Source organism: Limanda limanda, chromosome 13 (assembly GCF_963576545.1).
Source record: "Limanda limanda chromosome 13, fLimLim1.1, whole genome shotgun sequence".
Classification (NCBI taxonomy): domain Eukaryota; kingdom Metazoa; phylum Chordata; class Actinopteri; order Pleuronectiformes; family Pleuronectidae; genus Limanda; species Limanda limanda.
The window spans coordinates 13,906,211-13,929,217 of NC_083648.1; the positions used below are offsets into that span (position 1 = coordinate 13,906,211).

At 41.0% G+C, this 23,007-nt stretch overlaps 1 protein-coding gene across 1 annotated transcript in view; it reads left to right on the top strand.

Moving 5' to 3' along the window:
- The window catches only part of LOC133018373 (glypican-5-like), a 90,456-nt gene that overhangs the window by 48,098 nt on the left and 19,351 nt on the right, over positions 1 to 23,007 (top strand). Inside the window, exon 7 of the mRNA XM_061084729.1 lies at positions 11,546 to 11,666. Coding sequence (XP_060940712.1) covers positions 11,546 to 11,666 — 121 coding nt within the window. The remainder of the gene's footprint in view (positions 1 to 11,545; positions 11,667 to 23,007) is intronic.

Genomic DNA, 23,007 nt, shown 5'->3' on the forward strand with positions numbered 1-23,007 from the left:
TGTGTTACTGAAGGAGGTATGTGTGTATTCCATCAGTTTACAATTAGTTATGATGTTTCAAAATGTTTCTGAGAAATCAGCGCAAATGGCTGGAATGGGTTCAACGCAGTTTTGCAACTAGAATCATCGATCATTTGTACACATTTTGAAAAGGGACTATTGTCACAAATCCTGTCTTAGAAATACAGAGTCTCAAGCCAAGAGTTATTGGGCAGACTTTTCTTTTGTCTTTCTCAGGAAATTTTATGTCTGTCTGCACGCAATTTCCATGTGTGGGCATGGCGGCTGTGATTTTTTTCATTCCCCCAATCTAACGGCGCTGCATAATGTTTTCCCCAAAGTCTGTGTGGTCCGTTGACTCAGCCTGCAGTGAGTCTGCTGCTGCATCAGAGCAGGCGACACAGCGAGGTGGGGAACAGTTACACCCACTGACAGGCACAGTCGGGCCTGGGAATGTCCTCAAAGCAAACCACAGACACCAATTACAGTTGTAATCTATAGAACTGCCACCAGACACTGTTAAAGCTTTAAACACTAAAAGCCATACTCTACGTTTCCAATAGTGAAGACAGATGCTCCTCATTTTCTAATTTGTCTTAACTTTCATGTAACAGAGAAGGGAGACTGTGGGTAGGAGCTCTTCTTCACTTCCTGTGAGGAAATTGCTTTAAATTAGCTGTAAATAAAAGTGTTTGTTTGATGAAATGTGGGTTTATCATACCTGCAGGGTTAAAACAAAAATGACAGTGTGACCTCAGAATATATACATGATTTAATTGTTTTGTTGTGCATATAAACAACCATTTTATTTATCAGCTGACTCCTTTCAGTAGAGCAACAGTCCTCACTATGCAGTAGCCCAAGTTAAAAAGTTTAGCATTGCCTATTTTTTATGAAAAATATAGGCCATTTTACAGCAGACTGCAAATCTCTGAACCTTCAACAATGACTAGTTTGACACAAAACTGCCAAAACCCCAAAAATGGAATCGTGAAGTTGTTGAATTTTAGTGATCTCAGCTGTCTTACTTTGAAAAGTTTGAAAAGTCAAGCTTTGTTTGAGAAGAATGACCTAACAATCTACCTGTAAATCATGAGAAACCTATAGATGCATTTAAAAATACAACTTGGGCCGAACGCTGTTTCAGCCGGTAGTTTTGGGTTATTTCACATTTCACTTGTCTAGTCAATAAAGGTGAAATGCCCCAAAAAATCCTTACAATAAAGAATACACGCTTAAAATAAACTGGTGCTGTTCAGCTCAGAAATGCACAATGCCTGAAATGTTAGATACTGCAGGTTTTCAGTTCATACTATTGGCCACATGGGTGCAGTGTGGAACCATATTTGGCTTCCACACTGGAAACGTGGAGGCAAACTATGGTCCCACACTTACCAGAACCAAGTCTAGAGACATTTATGTGTGTGTGTGTGTTAGTGTGTGTTAGTGTGTGTGTGTGTGTGTGTGTGTGTGTGTGTGTGTGTGTGTGGTGAGAGAATTTTAGAGCAGGAGGACTTTGTTGCCGACAGCAAGTCACTTACACCGAATTAATTCAGCTCTTTGCAGTTGCTGTGATTGTTGGGTAAATCGATACTTGTTCATTAGCCTGGAGTAGCACTGATATGAAACATGCTCGGCTGTGTGTAGGCCTTTAATGGGCTAATGATGAGCCACGCATGATATTGTAGACTTCAGCTCGCCTGCGGACAGAAATAGAAACAGGCAGGTAGAACGGCCGTAATGATGAGCAACAAACACCTCCTGGGTACAAGGTGGTTCACAGCATGTGATTGCCTGTAAGTGTATGTGCACGGTAAATGAATCACTGCCTAGTCATAGATCAATTTTCATCTCTGTTTTTCCCCTTTTAAACTCACTGCCCTCCTTTCCGCTCAGGCTCTATTTCAGCTCTCTGACTCTCCTCAGGGTTGGCCTGGGTCACAGTGGCCTGGAGAGCATACCAAGGCAGGACGAGACTTGAGCCGAGCCCAGAAGACAGAGTGCTTGCTGAAGGCGCCCGAAGCCGGGCTTGTTTGCTTCCACACGGACTCGGGCCGCATTCTTAGTGTAAATGTTGGGTAATCTTGGTTAGTGTTGAACACTGGAGAGCTGATCTGCTAAAAGCATGCTAAATGAGAATGCTGTTTCCCTTTTTATATTTTAATTAGCACGGAGCATCTTGGAAATCCCGATTTCTCAAGGGGGTTCGAGCCCACTATTAGCACGGGCCACATCTCAACGAGACCACTCGACTGGCTCACTGGGGACTTGGTCAGCTTTCATCTGCATCCCCCCCCCAACAATCTGATAGGAGACATCCAGTCAACATCCACCTCTATTACACCGGAGACAGGCACACAGACGTCTGGTCAGTAAAAAAGAGAGCGTGCAAAATACAAATCTGAATTTAATCATAGGGTAAGAAAACTAGATATCCCTCAAGGAAAAGTGCAAGATATAAGTATTGGGTATGGATGAGAAATATGGATTACTGTAGATACTTACATGCAATAAAAGACTATGCACATAACATAACATATAAAACAAACATTCAATGTGAAGTCAGCCATTCATAAATGCAGTGTCTCCTTTTACTGGACTGTAGAGGCCAGGCTAACAGTGCGTAATAGCCATGAGTAATATGAGCCATTGGACCTTCAACCGTATAGCTGTTACACTGCAACCACTCGATAAACCAGCCCGGTCTTGGCAAAATCACCCTGGGACCTCTTAAGAAGTGGCAAAGCAGTTGAGACCAACATAGTGGTGTGTAATTCCAAACCAACCACACAGCCATAAACAGCCATATTTAACTGGTGCACAGTGCCTCAAAGACAGATACACCGCGAGTTTAGCACAGGTGTCGTGCCTCAGGTGAAGTCCAAGACAAAAACTGTGGAGATTCATTAACTTAAATGTCCGGGACCTTAATGTTTCATCTCGGCTTAAATGACACAAGCCTGTAGTTAGTGTAACCGGAGTCTGAAAAAGGCTGTGGACTGTCTGTGTGTGAGTCTGGAGCCTCATCATCGATCGTAGGAGATTTTTTGCACCCACAGCAACTGGTGCAGTGCCTGTTCTCCACATGCCTGTGTGGAATCCTTTGTGGCGATGCTGGTTTGCTGCTCTCTTTCTGAGACTGGGAAAGCGACCTGCAGTATTTGAGTTGAGGAAAGTCAAGACCGGCTGCAGGACTCGGTCTGCAGATCCCTGAGGCCAAAGGAGCTGTTCACCTGTTTATTCAAACTTAGGTGAATCAGTTGACGTTACCATTGTTGTGAACGCAAATTTCATTGACATAGAATGTATCACATGTCCAGATCCTAACAAAACCTAATTCAACACTGCACTTCCTTTGGCACTGAACAAATCAAATGGAAAGTGTGAATCAGATACGATTAAAGGGTCTCAAGATATGCAAGCTACAGATTTCTGGATGGATGGACGGACGGACGGACGGACAGATGGACGGACAGATGAATGGATGGATGGATGGATGGAGGGATGATGGATCACTCTCGGCCCGTGAGTCCCTAGGCCAGATAGGAGAGCTGTAGACAACTGCGATACAAAATAGCTTAAAATGCCAACCAAAATTACAAAAACTATAATCAGTAGGAAAAATCAGTGAAATCACATATGTAAACTGTGGCATTGGGTCCCAGCACACATTACTGTAAGATCAACTGAAAGCCAGAGAGTTAATTATGAGTGGAGACAGTAATATTCCCCAACTAGAGAAGAACCCAGTTTCAGAGACGACCGATGGATGATTATTGAGGCAAAACAAGTTAAAAAAGTTCCAGAGCATCTCATGATTAGTCACGCGGACACGTCCCAAGAACAAGGAGGAGCAGCAAGTCAGTATGAAATCATCAGAACAGTTTCCAACTCACTTCAAAACAAGAGAAATTAGATTGCCGGGCTCAGCAGCAGATGTTGATTTTGTTTGGAGTTGCCGACATGACTGCTCTGCCTGTTCTGCTCTTTCTTTTCCTGACCCTGCCTGACTCTGTACCTCCATCCCTGACTCATCACCACCACCTCCGCAGAACCATGCCAGAGCGAAAAGAAGCATGACAGAGCTGGGCTACGGACTGCTATTCAGAAACATCCACAAAATACTCTCAGAAAACGTAGCCTCAGCAGTTTCTGTAGCGAGGAATTCTGGATTAGGAGTTATTAAGGAGACTTCTGAAAACAACTCGGAGCAAAGGAGGGGCAGAAGGTTTAGCTTAAGTGAGGGGGTGCGGTTGATTCTGTTAACCATCAACATCTCAGTTGAATAAATTGTCCTCAATATAAAATAGCCCTATACTTTACATTTAATTTGATTTAGGTTTGACCTGCTGGGGATTTTAGTATCAAAAACGATTAGGTATTAAACAGGGGGAATGGCTCCAATTCGGTTGACATGTCATTTTACCATAAACCAGTGAGCATTAACCAAAGTTTTCCAATGTTTATTCAATTTGTTGAGGAGCATAGAATCATTTTAAGAGGATAATTTGGCTTCGGTGTTCCAGCACAAGAGGCAGACTTGAGAGAATATAGTTCAGAAAATTAACCCCTGACTCCCTCTGGTGCAGCAGTTAGCAGTGTTAAAAACAAGATTATACATGCTACTATACTGCTTAACATAAACTGTGGACAGAGTCATCTTAAATAATTTAATAATGCAAATTTCTCTCCTACTTAAGAAACACTTGAGCCTCTTAAATATCCTCTTCCCTTCTCCTATAAGAGTGGTTTCACCACAGGAGCTCTTAAGAAAGGCTCAGACGCTCTTTGAATAACTTGTTTTCTTCACCAGGATCTCGTCTGAAATGTGAGGGGGAAATTATTAGAAAATGTAATAATTCTAACAACTTTCATAAGAAGCTTTATCAATGCGGCTCCAGGTCCACAAAATTACACAGCACCCCATTGACTAAGAAGATTAATCTTGAGGTTCACAAAATTGGGATAAATATTGAATTGAAACAACAATAAATAGTTCTACTTTCAGCAATTGACCCAGGAAACACATTTTTAATGAAACAGAACAGTTGTAAAATATTGAACATGTTATCAGAGTTTGTCTTGTTGGTAAACTTGGGGTAACTTCTCTCAAAGTCAGCCTCGTTATCCATAGGATCAGTAGTATAGGTCAGTGTCTCACTGGAACAAGTCGGGCTAAAGACCTGTTGCTTTTTCATATCCCCCGACGCTGCCAGCTGGGAATATGTGAGCTCAAAACATAGGATGAGACAGATAAAGGTTGGGGGGGGGCACTGGAGATGGGAACAGAGCATTGAGAGTAATATCAAGCCAAGAATGCGTGCCGCAGGTACTGCTGAGAAATGACTGCAGCTACTGGTGGCGTTCAGCGTGTTCATGTGGTCGCCAGCTGGGTTAGAAAGGAAAACAAAAGGAGCAGAGAGAAAGCAGGATTTAATGGAGTTCGTGTTTAGTGGGCAGAGAAATTAGGGGGAAGAAGAAAGACGACTTGAACTGCAGAATCTTGATGGATCATTTAGAAACACAGAATAATAGCAGAGAGTTGGAAGGAGCGAAATGGGGCACAGAAAGAAAAGCACAGTAGTTTGAGCTCGGCTGCCCTGGAGATGACCTCCTCCTGACGTTCTTGCTGTTCCTCCTTGCACATTTTTCGGATCTGAGCATCTTTGAACCATTTAGAGTCACGGTGCATATTGTCAAGGGTTTGCACATCTTCTATGACGGCGGCTAAAAGACTGGGCCAGTGCTTAATTTTGCATATAGCTCATTTTTTAAAATATTTATTTTCGCAGCGTTTTATCGTTGGGTCTCAGGGTTTGTGGTAGGTCTGAGAGAGAGAGAGAGAGAGAGAGAGAGAGAGAGAGAGAGAGAGAGAGAGAGAGAGAAAGTGTGTATGTATGTGAGTATGTGTGTGTGTGTGTGTGTGTGTGTGTGTGTGTGTGTGTGTGTGTGTGTGTGTGGGGGGGGGGGGGGTGGGGGGGGGGTGGGTGGGTGGGTGTCATTGCATTTACAGGGCACAGCATTGCATACCATTTGTATGTGATTGCACACATGCATGTTTACCGTCCGGCAGACAGCATGTACACATCCAGTATGTCATGTTGATTAGATGTTTGCAAAGTGGCCTCAGAGCTGTCCTGCCTGTTCATGTGCTTGGTGTTAGCACAGTGAATGGCAGCTAAGCTCACAGCGTGTGTGAGAACAGTCTGGCCTTTCAGAACAAAAACCTCCCGCTCAGAGTATTTCAACATGTCCTGGCCCTGCTCGTAAAGTTCGCTGGCTACAAACCTCCACTCGACTCCTCCCTGGCTCTCAACACTGTCCTGACTTGTGACTTCAGGGCCTTGTGTTCCAGTGGGCAGGTAGATAAAGCTGTGGTGCTGCATTTTATGATGATATAGGCTTGGGTGAGTCATATATACAGGTTCCAACTCATGTAGACTCAATCAATAAAACAGTCAAATTTGCAACAGAGACAAATATCACAGTCTTCAGAGAAGTTTGAAAAATGATTTCAGAAAGGAAATTATTGCTTTTTTTTACAGGAATGTGCATGGTTGAGTATTTGATATAAATATTGACAGAATAACACAATTATATTAATCCATTTCTGCAGATTAAACTCAATTGGTGATGATTTTATATATTGTTATATATATATATATATATCTTTTTGTTGTTTTTACTGATCAACAGCCTTCTAGAGCTCAAGAGGGCACAGTTTTAAATCTCTTCAGCAGCAAGTTCACATTTTACCAAGTGTTTTCTTTTCACAATAGGGTGTGTGTATGTGTGTGCGTGGGTGTGATTAAAAACCTGCAAAACAAGAATTCAAGCAGTGTCAATATCCCGACATGTTACAGGAAAAGTTGGTAAAATTAGATAGAATGGATAAAAAAGGTGTGACATTAAATAAAGTTGTTTTTTAGTATTTTGACCAAAAAAATGTCACAAATCAGTCTCAAGCCTCAGGGATGACATCTTCAGAAACGACTGCTGGCCTGATGCATAGTTGGGCCTTCACTGTGAGTAACTCAGCACATGTTCAATCTTGTTAATCTACAACGGGCGGGAGGGCGGGGCTAGGCTTTATTAATCATAATGAACCAGCAATTTGTTGTTTAAACTGACAGCGGCACCACCAGCTCTAATCCAATGCCCTCCTCCTCTGGAGCAGAGCCACACAACAGCCACAAGAATACACGCACTCATAAACTTGTGAAAACAGCTGAACTCTTCTCAGTCGCTGACACTTCTGCCCTCCACAGTTTGCTCTAATTCCACCTGATGTTTGTTTCAGAGATGACATCGTCTGTGCTATTTAATAGTCACAATGCAAACATTGTTGTTTAAATCTCATGTTTTTTTAGGGAATGTCACCTTCCTTTTTTAAAGACGCAAGAAGTTCACGTATTTCTCTGTGTGCTTTCAGACAGTTTGACTCAAAGTCAGTCTCGACTTTTGGTGGAAAACAAATTTCTGTTTGAGTTCTTCCCTTCAACACTGTTGACTTTCAGATGGTACTGCACAACAGTGAAGCACCAACAACAACAAACTGTCAGGCAGAGACGACTTTACTGTATGTTTTCTATTATCTGCTCATACTGCAAGTGTTAAATGTCTTCTCTTAACTTGCTCTGCCAGTGGGAGATACAATTCTACAGGATTCATTTTAATAATAGAATATATAATATAATATAAATAATACTCGGTTGTAGATTATTTAATGATATTATTCTATTTCTACATTGATTAATCTAATTTACGTTCACAAACCGTCCTGGTTTTGACAAGATGATTTGTTGATTCTAAGTACTAAATTAAGCTGTAGGACGCCATATAGCTTTGGTGCATGATCCCATAATCCTGAAGTAATACAAACAAAACTATCTCTCAAAGATTATGTAAAGATATTTCTCTCACTGGCAGAGACCAGTTGATATTCATTAAACTAATGGTGTCCTGACAAATACCTTTAAAGCAGCAACATGACCTGCATGTTAAACATTTTGCATGTTAAACATTTTGCCGTTTTGAATAAATCCTGCATAGAAGGTATAATATTGATTTTAAAGTGAAATGTGACCAGCCATAAGGGACCGCTAACATCAAAATGACCCCTATGTGTACTTAAAGGACACACGCATACAAACCCATCTAAATAATAGAGTAGCACTCTGTTAGGTATAAACCTCCGCCAACGCATTACAGGTCCCTTTATGAAAGCACATTGAAATCTGATAGATCTGGATTATCATTTGGATCTGGATCGTCTAATTTAACACACATAGATATCAGTCCCCTGAATATGCCTATTTTTCCTAAACCAAGATGAGTGAATTTCTCCGAGGGAAATTGGTTAAAACATCCAAAGATGCTATTGTAATGTTAGGGAAGGTGATGGAAATCCTGGATCCAACCCATAGTCCACATCTGTACTAAAATGTAATGGGTTATGCACATCCCCTATCTTTCCACCAAGTTGCATCTGCTCAGTAGTTTTGTGTTGTTGTTTGTTTGTTTGTTTTGTGCGTAATCCTGCTAACAAACAAACAAACAAGCCAACTGACGTCTATTTTCTCAATCAACGTTTCAGCCAGACCCTGTTGATCTGGCAAGAACTGAGAAGTGGAAAGACATTTATTATTTATTTTACCAGGGGCCACATCTACTGGACGTTCCATCACTCAATAGCTAACCTTGCATTAACCCCTCATCAAATGTTTACACATACTTGAAATATCGTTGTTAGTGCTGTAACCTAGCCTCGTCTACGATGATCGACAGACGTAGACCAAAAGGTTCACGTCGTAACGGTGCGCTTCAAATGCACATTCCTCCTGTTGATCTATGTACAGCTTGAAAGATGAATATTTAATTGCTGCTTTCTGCCTCTCTGCCCGTGAGCGTTCCTGCAGGCCTTTGAAAAGGTCACGTCAGTTCGGTCTGGGGTCGGCGTCAGGGAGGGGAGGTCAGTGCTAGTCGGCGCTCCAGGCAGACGGAAAGACGGCACAGACAAAGCTGCCTTTCGGAGAGTGCATCAATTGGGCATTCACAGGGGAATGAGTCAGTTCAGTAGAAAATAGTCAGAGAGCTATGACTCAGAAGCTGTATGTGTGGAGGTTACGGGCTGATTGTTTCTTGAGGTTAAAAGTTTGAGACCACCAGACGAGAGCACGGCCTGTTGATTATAGATTGTGGTTATTCATGTATTAGACACACAAGAGACTGGGATAATTATGCCTGATGCACTTATTTTTCTTGCACAGTTTTATGTTTTTTCTTCACAGTTTTATTCACTTGGACACGGGGCTAATAGCGAGTTAACCGTTTTGAACCGCGTACATTGCCTTTGGCAGGAAACTTATCATAACATCGGCGGTCCGCTCCAGATCTGTCGAGAAATTTGCAGCCTTAATTGTGTGTCTATCAGGTAATCATCTCCGGGGTGTCCTGCTGTGTCGGTTGTCACATCCCCTACGCAATATCAAACAAAACCCCGCACTGAAATGTTCCAGGCCTAACACGCCTGCCAGACTCACCCTGACACTTCCCTTTCATTACCATCCCATCTGATGAGCTCATTCCCACGCCAACACTGTTATCCCAAGCCAAGGCTGGAGACTGACACGCATGCTCTCCCTAAAACACAGGCCCCCAGTTTCAACCACTGCTTAGGGAACCGTTTGATGCCTCAATTAATCACTTCTGTCAGAGGCGGGAAGTCGGAAGTCCAAAAGCTATCGATTGTTTTCATCTCGACAAAAGAGGAGTCAGAGCGGCCGGCAATTAAGAGTTCAATTGTTGTCAACGCAGACAGTGGTTTGTGTGTCTGTGTCAGCAGGAAGAGGAGGGATATCCACTTTGTAAATACAGTCAAAAATGAAGAATAAACAAGAAGGATATGTGTCAAGCAATGTGCGGCAGCAGATGGGGAAGTGTGACATTTTTGCATTTTGATTGGCCTGATCTGTAAAGCTCGGTTTCAGCACAGAGCTCATCAATGCGTTGCTTATATACCCCCTGATTCTCAAGTTCAGCACTTTTATGATTGCCTCCCCTCACACCCTCATGAACACATGAACACAAGTGTGTTCATGCACAGCTACACACACTGATGCAACACATCCATACAAACACAATTACTTACACCATTCATACTCACTTTATCGGCCTTGCACTGCCTGTAGAAGCATCAATTGATTTGATGCCTGTAAATGTCACCGCTCTTCAGTACTGTTAATTTCCACTATGCATGGAAGATCCCCATCCACTAACAGTCTATCTCCCATATTCATTTAGATAACAGTCTAATGGCCCTGTGGAAATAAAAACATGTATAGATTTAAGTTCAATAAACACGCTTCATACTCATCTATGTTGTTAAGAGTGGTAAGTATTGAGGAACCAAACCAGCCTTGGATACAAACCATAGTTTGTGTATTACCTAGATTGTCATTGCAACTACTACAATTATAAAGTAACCCTTTTTTTTTGGATTTGTTACGTTTTAAAAGAAGATTGTGGCTCAGAGTAATTAGACAATCTTTGTTATCATGATAACAATAACAAGTAATGCTTTTTTATCCCTGTAGTCCTAACACAGACTTTGTAGCTGAATATACTACGTCACTCAACTTTCTCCTTTCATTCCGTCATAATTGCATAGCCTCTAGAGGTCGCTTAACATTAAAACGGAATTATCAGTCGTATGCTAAGCTGCTGGGACAGAACTATGGGGTTTTGTGTTTGCTTGTTTTTTTAGCCTGGATTAGAGGGATGATTGATTTTTATTATTTATATTGATTATTTTCTTAATAACTGTGACAAAGAGGATGTGAGTGACTTTGAACAGCAACAGTTTCTCTCCTTTGTTAATGACTTGGATTTTTCTTCTGAAGATGTAGCGTCTGAGCTTTTTATTTGTAAACACTAATCACTATCCAACCAACTATGAGATGACATTGTAATCATACTGGTTGCTATAATTTGTGAATTTGTCTGAAGCAAACCAGTTAGATACAAATAATTTAGTCATCAGTGTCTACGGACTCAGTTCCAGTTGCCAACTAGTTTCTAACTTTCATTAGCAACAGTTAATAAATGACCTTTAACAGAACTGATAATGAAGAGAAGATAAATATAGCAGCACATTTCTGAAAGCTTGTAATATTTCATTAAATGTCTGCTTTACACAGTAAATATTCATATCATACATTTTGACATTTAAACTAATTATTCCTGGAAGCTGTAGTGTGCTGATTCATAATGAGCTTGTATTTCTCTCCGCCAAAAATTGTGTTTGTCTTAATTTTACACAGTTAATACAGAGCCCTTCTAAATCAGGCGTGCTGTGAGAACTGTTAACCTCCCTGACATCAGCTCAACAACAGCTCTGACAAAATCAACAGCTCTAATCCCTGCCAGGCCCAAGGAGCATGCCAGGGATTAAAAGGGTCCATATGGCCATGTGTCTCTGTTTCATGTTTTATTCTGCAGTTTTCTGTGCTGTGTCTGATTCTCTCTTTTCTTTTCCGTCTCACAGCTATTCTGGCAGAGTTGTTGGAAACGGTCTGCACGCTCAGAGGCAAAACCCGGAGGTCAAAGTTCGCAGTGTTGACCCTTCACTGGCAGAGGTCAAGGAGAGGTTGGATCGCTTCAACCAGGTAAAATGACCTTTTCTCAGCATGATTATTATTAATACAGACTGTACAGATACACATAAATATATCTTTGAACACAACATATACACAGTGTATCTAGAGGAAAACAACAGAAGACAAAAAGAGAAAAGATGTACTTTAATGTATAAAAGCAGAAAAAAGAAACAGGGCATTATAAGAACACAAAAAAGATAATATAAATACAATATACCAAGAAATAAATGTGAAATGGTATAAATATATAGAAAAATAAATAAATAAATGAAATGCGATTAATAGTCAGAAGATGCTTCAGGTCTAGAGCTTGTTATCAACATCGTCCACTGCCCTCGGGTCTTTAAGCTGTTCCAGTCGTGGACCATAGTCGACCTATTGATATTCTTTATTTATTTTTGGCCACCACCAGAAGACCTGAGGCTTGTAGCAGCTTCATGGGATAAAAGACAGTCTGATGAATAGGTTGGACCAAGACCATTAAGAGCTTTATAAACCGATAGAGGGATCTTAAAATCGATTCTGAACCAGACGGGTGACCACTGCAGAGACTTTGGAATTCATATAATATGCTCTCTTTCTGGTGTTGGTCAATACGGCTGAGTTTTGAAACTGTTGTTATATAAATATATATATATATATGTATTTGCAATATATTCTTCTAAGGCAGAAGAGCATGACCGATGTATTGGTTAGCAGATGAATTTGGGCAATACCAGCATTTCGTAGACATATCAGTATCTATGTTTATCTTTGCAAAAATGAAAACATTTTTACGGAAAAAAACATTACAATAAAGATGTACATTTATCTTTATATTTTGCATAGAAATATGTTAATTTTCATAATTAGATTTCTATGTATTTGGTTATATTTAAGACCCATTTTTCCAGGCACCACTACACCACTGGAAATCAGTAAAATAAATACCCAATATCGCAGTGTTATAGTAACAATGGTTAAGTAGATTTTGTGTAATCCTTCGAACTAAGAAAGGAAGAAACTAACGCAGATGATAACACAACCTCCAAGGTGGAGATAATCCAAACATGTTCCATTGCCAATTCATATATATATATAAATATATATATCAGTTTTAATATTATTGCTCTGACTGAGCTGCAGAATATTTATCTGCCATCCATAACTGAATTACAAAAAAGTCTGGGCCTATCAAAGGACATTGATTATCCCAGACTCCTCAGGAGACAGCATTTCAAAGATGTTTAGTGTTTTTAGTTACATAAGAACATTTTATTACAGTAATAAAATCAAATTCCACTGAAAGTGATTAAACTTTATGAGTGAAATGATACTTTTATGTAATAAAAAGCCTCAGTTGATCGGGCTTTTGTCTAATTAGTACAACTCACACAATATAAGCCATAGTCAGACGAACGGCTGAAAAGTCCTTGCCGTTCAATTCAAAGACTTGTTTTGAATGCAGAGGCAGATATCAAAGATAAATGAAAAGGACAGAAGGTGAAAGGGAGACAGTGTCAAAAAAGAGTGAATTACTTTGGAAAGAAAAAAGGAAAAGATGAGAGACGGGAGCAAAAGGTCAGGAATGAGTGACGGATGGGCCCAGATGACACAAGCAGCTTCAAAGTGACGCTGTTTGTCATGTAGATGGGGTTTAGGGCTGAAAAGGACCAAGAATAAAAGGGCCATTTCACACAGTCCCTACAGGCCATTTGAGGAGACAAACGGGGCAGGATTCGGTTCCCCTCTGCCTGCCTACCCTTTTGTGGTCCTGGATTTTATGCCCACGGATCGTTCACCGGCTATCTCTCACTTTCTATCACTAAATCCTCCTCTCTTTCTCCAGTTTTTACCCTTTCCTGTACTCGTTTGATTTCTGATCCTTCCCTCCAAAAGACTTTCTCCTGTCTGCCCCCAATTCTCGCTTGTCTCTGTCTTCTTGTTGACCCACTCTATATCCTGACTTTATCCTCCTCCGCAAATGTCCTCTATACCTTCACCCCCTCCTTTTTTCTCTCCATACATTTTCCTTGCCGGCTCCATTCAGGTGCATCGTCTGTCGTATATACACCCCTGTCCACCTGTTCTGCCACTGACAGCTCGAGATCATTTCTGTCTGAGCACAGCATCCGATTGCTCACGGTGGCTGTCAAGTGCCCCGTTGTCATGGCAACCGTGCCGAGTTGAGCCGGCCTGTTGACATTTACAGGGTTGAGACGCCCACCTGCAATCTACACCAGGTGGCCGAGGGCGGCGGAGCTTTGTGGCTGTGCCAGATAAGAGCAGAGAATCATCGAGTGTTAAACGGCCTAATTTGGTCTTTTTGAGCTGCATCCAGAATAGCTAAACATCGCAGGGAAGAGACACACGTTATTATCACGAGTACTCACACTTGCTGTCACACCTACTTTTGCATCGATGTCATACACATTCATCAAACTGTTAAACATCAAGTTCTGCATGTGACTTATGTGATGTGATGCTGCGGTAACATTGCAAAGTTCCCCATTGCGGGTCTAATAAAGGACTTCTGATCTTATCCTATCTTATCAGCTTGAGGTTTGCGTCGAATCTAGTTCTTTCCAATCTTATCCAACCCTGAGTACTATTCATTCTAATTAATATCGATCAAAGAGGGTTGGTTCAGAATTAGATCTCCTGGCAACAGCCATTAAAGGCTGAAATAGCCCATAGCACACGCAAAAGCCTTCCACCCGACCACTGAAATACTGACACTTCAACTGTGACATGAAGTTAGTAGGAGCCAAATCAGGGAGTGTATCTCACACCTAATTATGTTTGTAGGTAAATTTAATCTTGAGCTTCTCAATTAGTTACCAGGTCATTTTTAACAAACCTTATGTTTGATTTAAAGATCAAATTCTCTGTCTTATTTGTTCTTGTTTGGAGTCAGATATTTAGTTACATGATTGTTCTTTCAACTTTATTAAACTTGAATGTAATCACATCCTCATTTAAAAAAGATGTCTTAACACAAGCCGCATGCTGAATAAGTGGCTCCATAATCAAGTCACATGTCTTGTTTTTCTCGTTTTTGATCTAAAAAGGTCCGCAGCTACAAAACAGCCTCCCACTGATTTTTTTTCAGGAAACAGGGCTATTGTGTAAAAATCTTACATGTGGGATAGTCATTTCACAAAATAAGTTTATTTGCAGACTCATTTTGGCAAGTCCATCCGGATCACTTTCCATTCCCCGAATTTCACTGGATCGCCTCGCTGCCTCTCAGGCTGTAGAGTTAATTGCAGTTAAATCACGAGGGAGTAGTTTACAGATATGAGGCATCGTTGATCAGTTGTGATTTGTTCGAGCAGACGAGGTATTTAGGCCTTGACAAAGCTCCGTGATTATGGACTTGACCTTGAGTGTAACAAAAAGCATAACGGGAGGCGATGTTGTTAATTTTGTGCTGAGACTCCTCTGGTGAAGCAGATAATCAAACTCATGTCTGTACAATTGTTCACAATGGTTATCTGTGTCTGTGTGTACAAGTGGATCCAGCTTTGCTAAAAAAATAGCAAATTTGAAGGTCTGAAAACTTTAAGACCTTCAAATTTATTTTTATACTAATTTATATTAGTCTTCTCTGATGAAAAAAATCCATAGGGTCTCAATGTTAGAAGTAAAAATACACATTCCTTTGTGTTTGTCTTCTTTCATCCTTGAAGAAGAGCTATGGCCTGGCTCAGTATTGTCAGTATGAAAAAATACACACAGTGGACTGGTATTCACAGACTGTATTTCTCTTTTTTGACTGAAAAAGTGTTGCAGGTATTTCAACAAATCCCTAATCTGAGTTTTCCCAGATTTGAATAAACCTCCATTTCCGGGATTAGTGAGATTGAGACGTGTATATTTTTACCTAGTGGAGAGTAGTTAGACCCAGAGGACTGTGGCACTAAGAGGATTGGGAAACTGCTGCTGATGAATCACAGACTCTGACCCTTCATTTACCCGTGGCGTTCTCCTCTTAAAGCACTCAGAGCCTAATACAAAATGAACACCGACACACTAGCAGACACACACACACAAGTACAAAGACACACAAGGACAACCTGTGACAGACGGGTTTGCGAGGCGAAAGGGAAAAGAGCGATCATACACACTTTTGTGGCTAAACATCTCCAGTTGAACCAAGTTCCTAAAAGCTGGAAACAACACACAAACACACGGCACAAAAAAAACTAATCTCCTGACCTCCAATAAAATGGTCCATTAAGTGAATAGGCCTGCGTATCTCCTCTGCCTATATCCTCTTTCTCGCTCTCTTGCTCTCCGCCTGTAAATATTGCGGATGTGGACAATAAATGTTTCAAAGTGGATTTTTGATTCCCGGCCATGGGTCCAGCTGTTTTTGGGTGGGGATCCTGTCACAATGCTCCGTCTGTTTCCGTGGGACCACTCGGGCCGCGCGGATAATTTGTCGGTTCGTCAATTTGCTCTTAAGTAAAAGCAGAAAGCAGTGGCAGAGTTTAGGGGCAAAACATGCACTTGCTTTATTTCTGTCTTTATTTTTCTCTCCGACACACACACACATACACAAACAAGGACAGCATCATTACAAACGGTGAAAGCTGCGTTGAATGGGGAGCAGTAAAGAGTCCAGCATGAAAAAGTTCAGGACACAGCGACCAGTTGTGTGTGTGATTGATGAGATTGGCTGCTGCTGTGCTGTCTGGTTTGGCCTGTGGCCCAGACAGGTTCCACATCAGAGAAATCTGACTTATGTTTAACACACACTCAACACATCCCCTGTGGAACCCGTGGATCTTCGAATCTATATCAGCTACTGCCGGGACCGAGAGTTACTGTCGGCTCTCGTTTGTGAGCATGACAGTTTAAATGGGATTTAGGAGGACTGTATGAATAAAATAAAAAGTTTTACGTTAAATCTTAAATATCATATACTGTAGGTGTAGTTGTATGAGTAACCCACAGTTTCCCTTCCCTGAATATACAGTAAGTCAGCAGTAAGAAAAGCTTTGAGCTTTAAAGAGTGGAGACCAGGGCTGAGCTGGCAGCGGGTCATAGGGAGGGGACAGATTCTTTCCACTTGAAGATGATGATGGAGCCGGCCGTCACTGGAGCTCTGCTGCTCTTTGCTGCTGCTGCTGCCGTGGCAACGACACAGCAACAAGTCTCAAAGCTCAGGGCGCCCTATTAGTTTGGCAACCAAACCTCATGATCCCAGACTCTACTCTTAAGCATAACATGCTTTTTTTTTTTAACCATCACAATTAGATGAAAATTTCATAAAAATCGGTGACCGTTTTTCCACATTTTCACATATTTACTTTCCTCCTGGGTTGAGCTCCATGAAAGTAAAAAAACATGTGACCTTTTGTGTTTCTGGCACATAGTTGTGAAAAATCCAATTTTTCATTCTAATGTGATGCATGTGTAAAACCAAGTCAACACGCCATGTTCCAAAGGTCATCTGCAACAGGGATTACAGGCTCCTTTCATGGAAATGGAAGCAGGGTACCACACGCAGCTCATGTAGACAAAAAAATAATCTATTAATCACTAATGCAACTACACAAAATCATCATCTCAATACAAGCAAGCCATCGTGTGTGTGCTGTCCACCCATGTCCAGTCCGCATACGGCTAATCGGATTAGCAAGACGAACAACATCTGAAACCACAGGAGTTGTTTGCTAAATTGTAGCCGCTACCAGCTAGCGTTACACTGACACGAATAAATTATAAGGTTTAAAAATGCGCTTGCAGAAAAGGAAGATGGAATCAGCATCAAGAAATTATGATCTGCTACTTATTTTATCTAATAACAAGGGTATAGTGATGACATACCTTGGTTCACCTTATATTGATGAAGAGAGGGGGGGACTTGAGGCCAACTGCTTGGTTCCGGAGCTTTAAGGCTGCTGCACAGAAGAGGATAATCAGGCTGATTTCAGACCTGATTTGACCCGTTTGACAATCACTGGGTTGTTCACGACAGGAGTTCAATCGGGGCCAACTACCAGCCCAAATAATCCTGATGTATGAGAGGTTTACACATCGTAAGATCGGCCAAGAGTTATAAATCCTGTAGTGTGCAGCAGCCTTTTATCCGACCACATCCACTTCAGGACATATTTCAGAATGTCAGTTGGACCATTTGAAAAACGGTTGTAACAGCTGGCACCAAGATAAATATTTTATTCTTTAGTTTGTTATTTAATTTGATTAAGGTTCCATTTGATAGTAAACAGACATTCATTTCCTTTGACAGATGTTGGATTGCCTGTTTCGTTAAGTCAGTGACAAAAATAACTGCAATATATCAAATATGTGGAGTAACTCTTCAAATAAACTTCATATCAGACTATACAGAGGAGGAGGATGTCCCTCTCCTATAACTGCTTCAAGATGGGACGTTGTTAACAACATGCATTCTGATTGGTGAGATGTGTGTGTTAGATGAGAGAAGTGGAAACTTTACCCTGCTCTAACAAAATGCTGCAATATTGCTCAGCTCAGTCACTGAAATTAAAGCTTTTATTATCTGGATAAAGGTTTGAAAAGTTGTGTCTAGTTTCCAAAGGATTTAAGACAAAACAATTACAATGGCACCAAAGACATTAACCACTGTGACTATATCAGCAATATATCATTAATGAAAGTTTCAAACAGACATACTCAAAAGGATTCTGTGCAGCAGCAGCTGAACCGAGCTATGCACTTAAACCTAAGAGTGGTTGTCGCTGTAGAAAAGAACACGACAGCAACCAAACAGGTTGTCATGTAGACCCACTTGAATTCATGCTGAGAGAAAAAGTAAATGCACAGTTTTGTAGGAAGATAAACTTTTCAGGTTTGTGGTTTCCTTCCCTGCTTCATAATCACAGGGAAGGAAACCACAAACCTGAAGAGAGACCTTAAGGCGCACCACAGATATAGAGGGAACCTAACGTTGAGATATTAAATGACGCTTTACCTTTGAAGCCATATGAAGCCCACTGCCAAAGGCTGTGGTGTAACATCATCTAGTAGCATCGCACAACAACGGGACATTACTACAGTCAGTAGCACGGTCAGCTACGTAAGCTCATGTTTTTAAGAAAAATTGTGTGGGTGCATTGAAGATGTTAACTAGTTTTGCACACACAACTTCATTTCCATACACATTTCAGGTCTGTTTGAAAATGTCAATGACAGTTTCCACATATTTTATTTACCAATGTATATAAATGTCAGGTTAGGACTTATTATGAACACTCTAGTTCTAGTACAACACTACCACAAATTACAGATTGGCACTTTTCTGGCGCAGGACTCAGAAAACAGAGCATTCGTCAAGTCAAGATTTATTGCAGGGCTGATGCAAAAGGTTCCTTTAATGTCAAAGGCTTTTTTCCACAGGTTTACCTTTTGATTGACTCAAGTCAGATTGCATCAGATTTGCTTATGTTGCTGCAGTTGGATGAAATCTTATTTGAAGGAGTTTGCACAGGTTTGACAGAAATACTCGTTCTCAGTCTTTGACCAAGACTAGACTATAACAGACAAAGGAAATAGCTGGTTGAAGTTGACTGAATTTGATTCAAAGTCAAACTCAGGATTAAGACAGCGAAATTCTGTTGCTGATACGAAATCTTGTATCTTAATACAGGTTTTAAAACTATTAATAAAATGCGCCTAGAGTGCAAAGGCCTTAAATTGATAACAACAGTAATAACTGCCTCAGTAGATTTATTAAATAAATTATTTGAATTTATATTTCTTAGACATTTAAATTGCTTTACAGGTCCAGGAATGGTCCGAATAGGAATAAATAGGACCCTAATTTATTTTGTCCTATTTCACATGAATGATATTAAAGTTGACGTACTGTAGGACCTCCACTGATTAATGCAGCATGTGTGCTCATGACGTTTATAATGATGGACATTCATGTTGAGTGACCAGCAGTGGTTACATATGAGGGGAGGGGGGGCTCTTTAAACCTGCTGCCTTACGAGGGCCCCCGAAGCCCAGTTTGAGGTCTGCAAGGCTTCTGCTTCCCAGTATCACAGCAGCAGCTTTTCAGCGTCTGTTGATCCTCACATTTCTCACAACAGACTTCTCATCAACAAGGTAGCTGTTGGAACATGCTCCCTGAAAACCGCTGATGTCACTCAAACTGTCAAACATTTTTGAACAGCGACTCCATCACCTCGCTGACAGAAACCAAAGTTCATTCACACGAACACACATGGCACACACACACCCTCCCTCAGTCAGGCCCTGACAGTAGCAGGGTGTGACAGCTCCACACCACGGTGCCTTGCTGTGATTGACTCATGAGGGTTGCATGAGGTCATGGCCAATAATGTGTCACTAACAGTTAGCAACAGAATTGGCTTGTGCTAACTTGCAGTGAATGGGTGTGTGGAGTTGTTTCAAAGATGTCCTAACCGTAACTCAGACGTCTTGGGCAATCATTTCCTTATTTTCAAAAGCATATGCATTTTTTTTATTACTGACTGTTGAAAGGGGTCTGATTGGCCTTTGTTGCAGCAAACGCCACCATGTGAAAAGCCACTTTTATTTGGCTCATAGCCTTGGAGACAAATGCCAAATTTCCCAGCGTATTCAAGAGAAATGTCTTGTTTGTTCAGGAGAATTTCTGCCTAAAGAAACATTCTTTCTATTGTTTTCTAGTCGTCTTTCCTTGACTCGTATAAATTATAGTTATTTGGCAACATTTGATGTTGTTATTTGGCAACATTTGATGGAGATACATATTTAGTGGCAGTAACTCCAACATTATGATTCCTACTCATGTAGATATTAAGCTTTTCATCAGAAAAATGCCCGCAGCCGCCAATAGACATGATATCAATCACTATTGATCCACATCCAGACAGAGAAATATAAAACAGTTCTTATCATTGAAATAACATTTTCCAGGTTTTTGTGGCCTTGGCCGAAGTGCATGTGGTCAAGTGAGTGGCGGTGAGCGTGTCCATATATCTGCTCAAATATTTGTTGAACTAATATTTATATAACTGCATGACATCTGCTATTTTACACAGCGATCAGAGAATTTCAGTTCGACTTTTTGTTTTCTACAGATTTCACATAAAAAGGTCAACAAGGCGAAAATATGTGGCTGTCAGCTTTGGATCGCTAGATTATTTTTGGATTCATCTTCAACCTCACAATAGGACAACTTCAGAACAGTACTCGGCTCAGTGTTTTCTTATGCCTTTGAATTTGAAATCACTTTGGAACCATTGTGATTTTCCATGTTGTGGATTGCAATGCAGAGTTTGACTAAAGTCCAGAGTCCAGGATTTGCTTAATCTGCCAATCAGAGGCTCCCTATTGATTAAGAACTGTAGAGAAACTGCCTGGCCATAACAGGAACAACTAATCCACACAAACAAAACATCACATGTCTTCCAGAATCAGCAGCTACGGATAGGATCGCTAAGCTGTGCAGCAAGCCACAGTTTTGCTTACAGCCTGTCATTCTTCCTTGAATACTTTCGGCTACTTTCTCTCACTCTCTCTCCCTGAAAAACTTCTACTTTGGAAGAAATACCTCGTACTTTATTCCCCTTCGACGGCCTTCTCTTGATCATGCCGTCTGAGATGCATAGAGAATCGTAGCCATTTCCTCTAGGGACTGGGATACACACACACATGCTTGTTCGATCTTTCAGCTGACATTTGTTTTCGCTCAAAGGCTTCATGAGTTTTTTACAGAATGTGAGAGAATGTAGAGAATTCTAATTTAAAAGTCAGGAGGACTTTTGCAGACTTTCACAGATTCCCATTGTCACTTTTTCCTTAGGTCTCGTCCAGCTTTTCCTTCCCATCTCCCCCTCTCGGTCCACACACGCAGTTTTTACCACCACCGCCCTCGATGAGGTGATACTGTTTCAAATTGTCAGGGAAGAGAAAGACCACATGTCTCGATTTGGTCGCGCAAAGGTTATGACTTATGATCCTGCTTCACCAGTTTGACAACTGCCTGCACGGAAACACACACTCTTACACAACCACTGTGGCAGTTGCAGTATTCATATACCATCCCTAACGGTCGCATTTTTAAATTTAATAATCAGATGTTCTCTTTCCACATTAAACTGGGTTGGTATCCATATTTGCCTCCTGGTTAAGATGAACACACACATAGGCAAACTTCTTCTTAAGTTGATCGGTCAACTCTTGGAAGTGCATTTTAATTTGCAGAATGCATTCACATGCAAGAATCCAGCCCCTGACGCTCTCATCCTGCCCCGTCAAAGAGGAGACTCTAGAAAACATTTCATGATTTGGGATTTTATTCAAAGCCGTGTGGGAATAAATGATTTCTCTTCAGATGCCAGGGTAATTTCAAGGTAATCCTTAAGAAGGCTGGCAGTTAGTTTTTTTCCCAACCCCTCTCTTTCCCTCAGCGCCCTCACCTGCTTGCACAGCTCCAGGAACCAAACTCCCCGACTGAACACTTTGAACAAATTATTACAAATTTCTCTCACATTCCTCTTTATCCACTTCTCCTTTGTCCTCTGTCTGTCTCATTTTTCACTCTGACATTTTCTCAGTTGATCTCATGGACGTATTGTCTTTAAAAATACTAAATCTAAAACAGAGAGCCAATATAATTTACACGACAATGTCCATGACACTGACAAAGTAGAACTGCACTGAAGAGAAATGGCTTCACTTTAAATCTGCCAACGATGTTTAAGCAGGATGAAATGTATCATAAAAGAGCCTCAGTCACCCATTTGTCAACCAGAAGTATTCTCAATACCCCATAATGCAGTGCAGACACGAGGAACTACACAAGTCTGCCAGTGTAGTTCAGTTTTATAACATGTAAATATCAATTTCGTTAAACTTTAGCAGTTTAAATGTATTTTTTTTGTTACTTCTCAATATGTGTAGGCTGCTGGATAACAGCAGTACTATAATCCAACAGCATGATATTCAGCGTTGTGCCACATATCAAAGAAAGTCATGATAGAACAAAGACATCTGTCCCTGTAGGGTTACAGTCACACTGAATCTCTACTTTGTTCATCACATGAAGCTGCTGCTGCTTCTGCTGCTATTGAAATATTCTGCCCACTTGTTCACATTCACCAAACGTTACAGTGTGACAGTTCAGGAGGAGACTGCTGACGATTTTTTTTGTGACATAAATAGTTCATGCTATGTATGTGATTTTACTTTTGCGTGTTGGAAATTAACACATGTTGCTTAGCATCAATGTGCGTAAACTTTCCCCAGATGTCGTCAGCCATTTTCAGAGACTAATCCAGAGGATCAGTGACACTCTGAGCTAGTTTTCAGCACAGCAAAAGTCTTCTTGTGTTTCCTAAAGAAGGTCAGGGGAGAGAGAGAG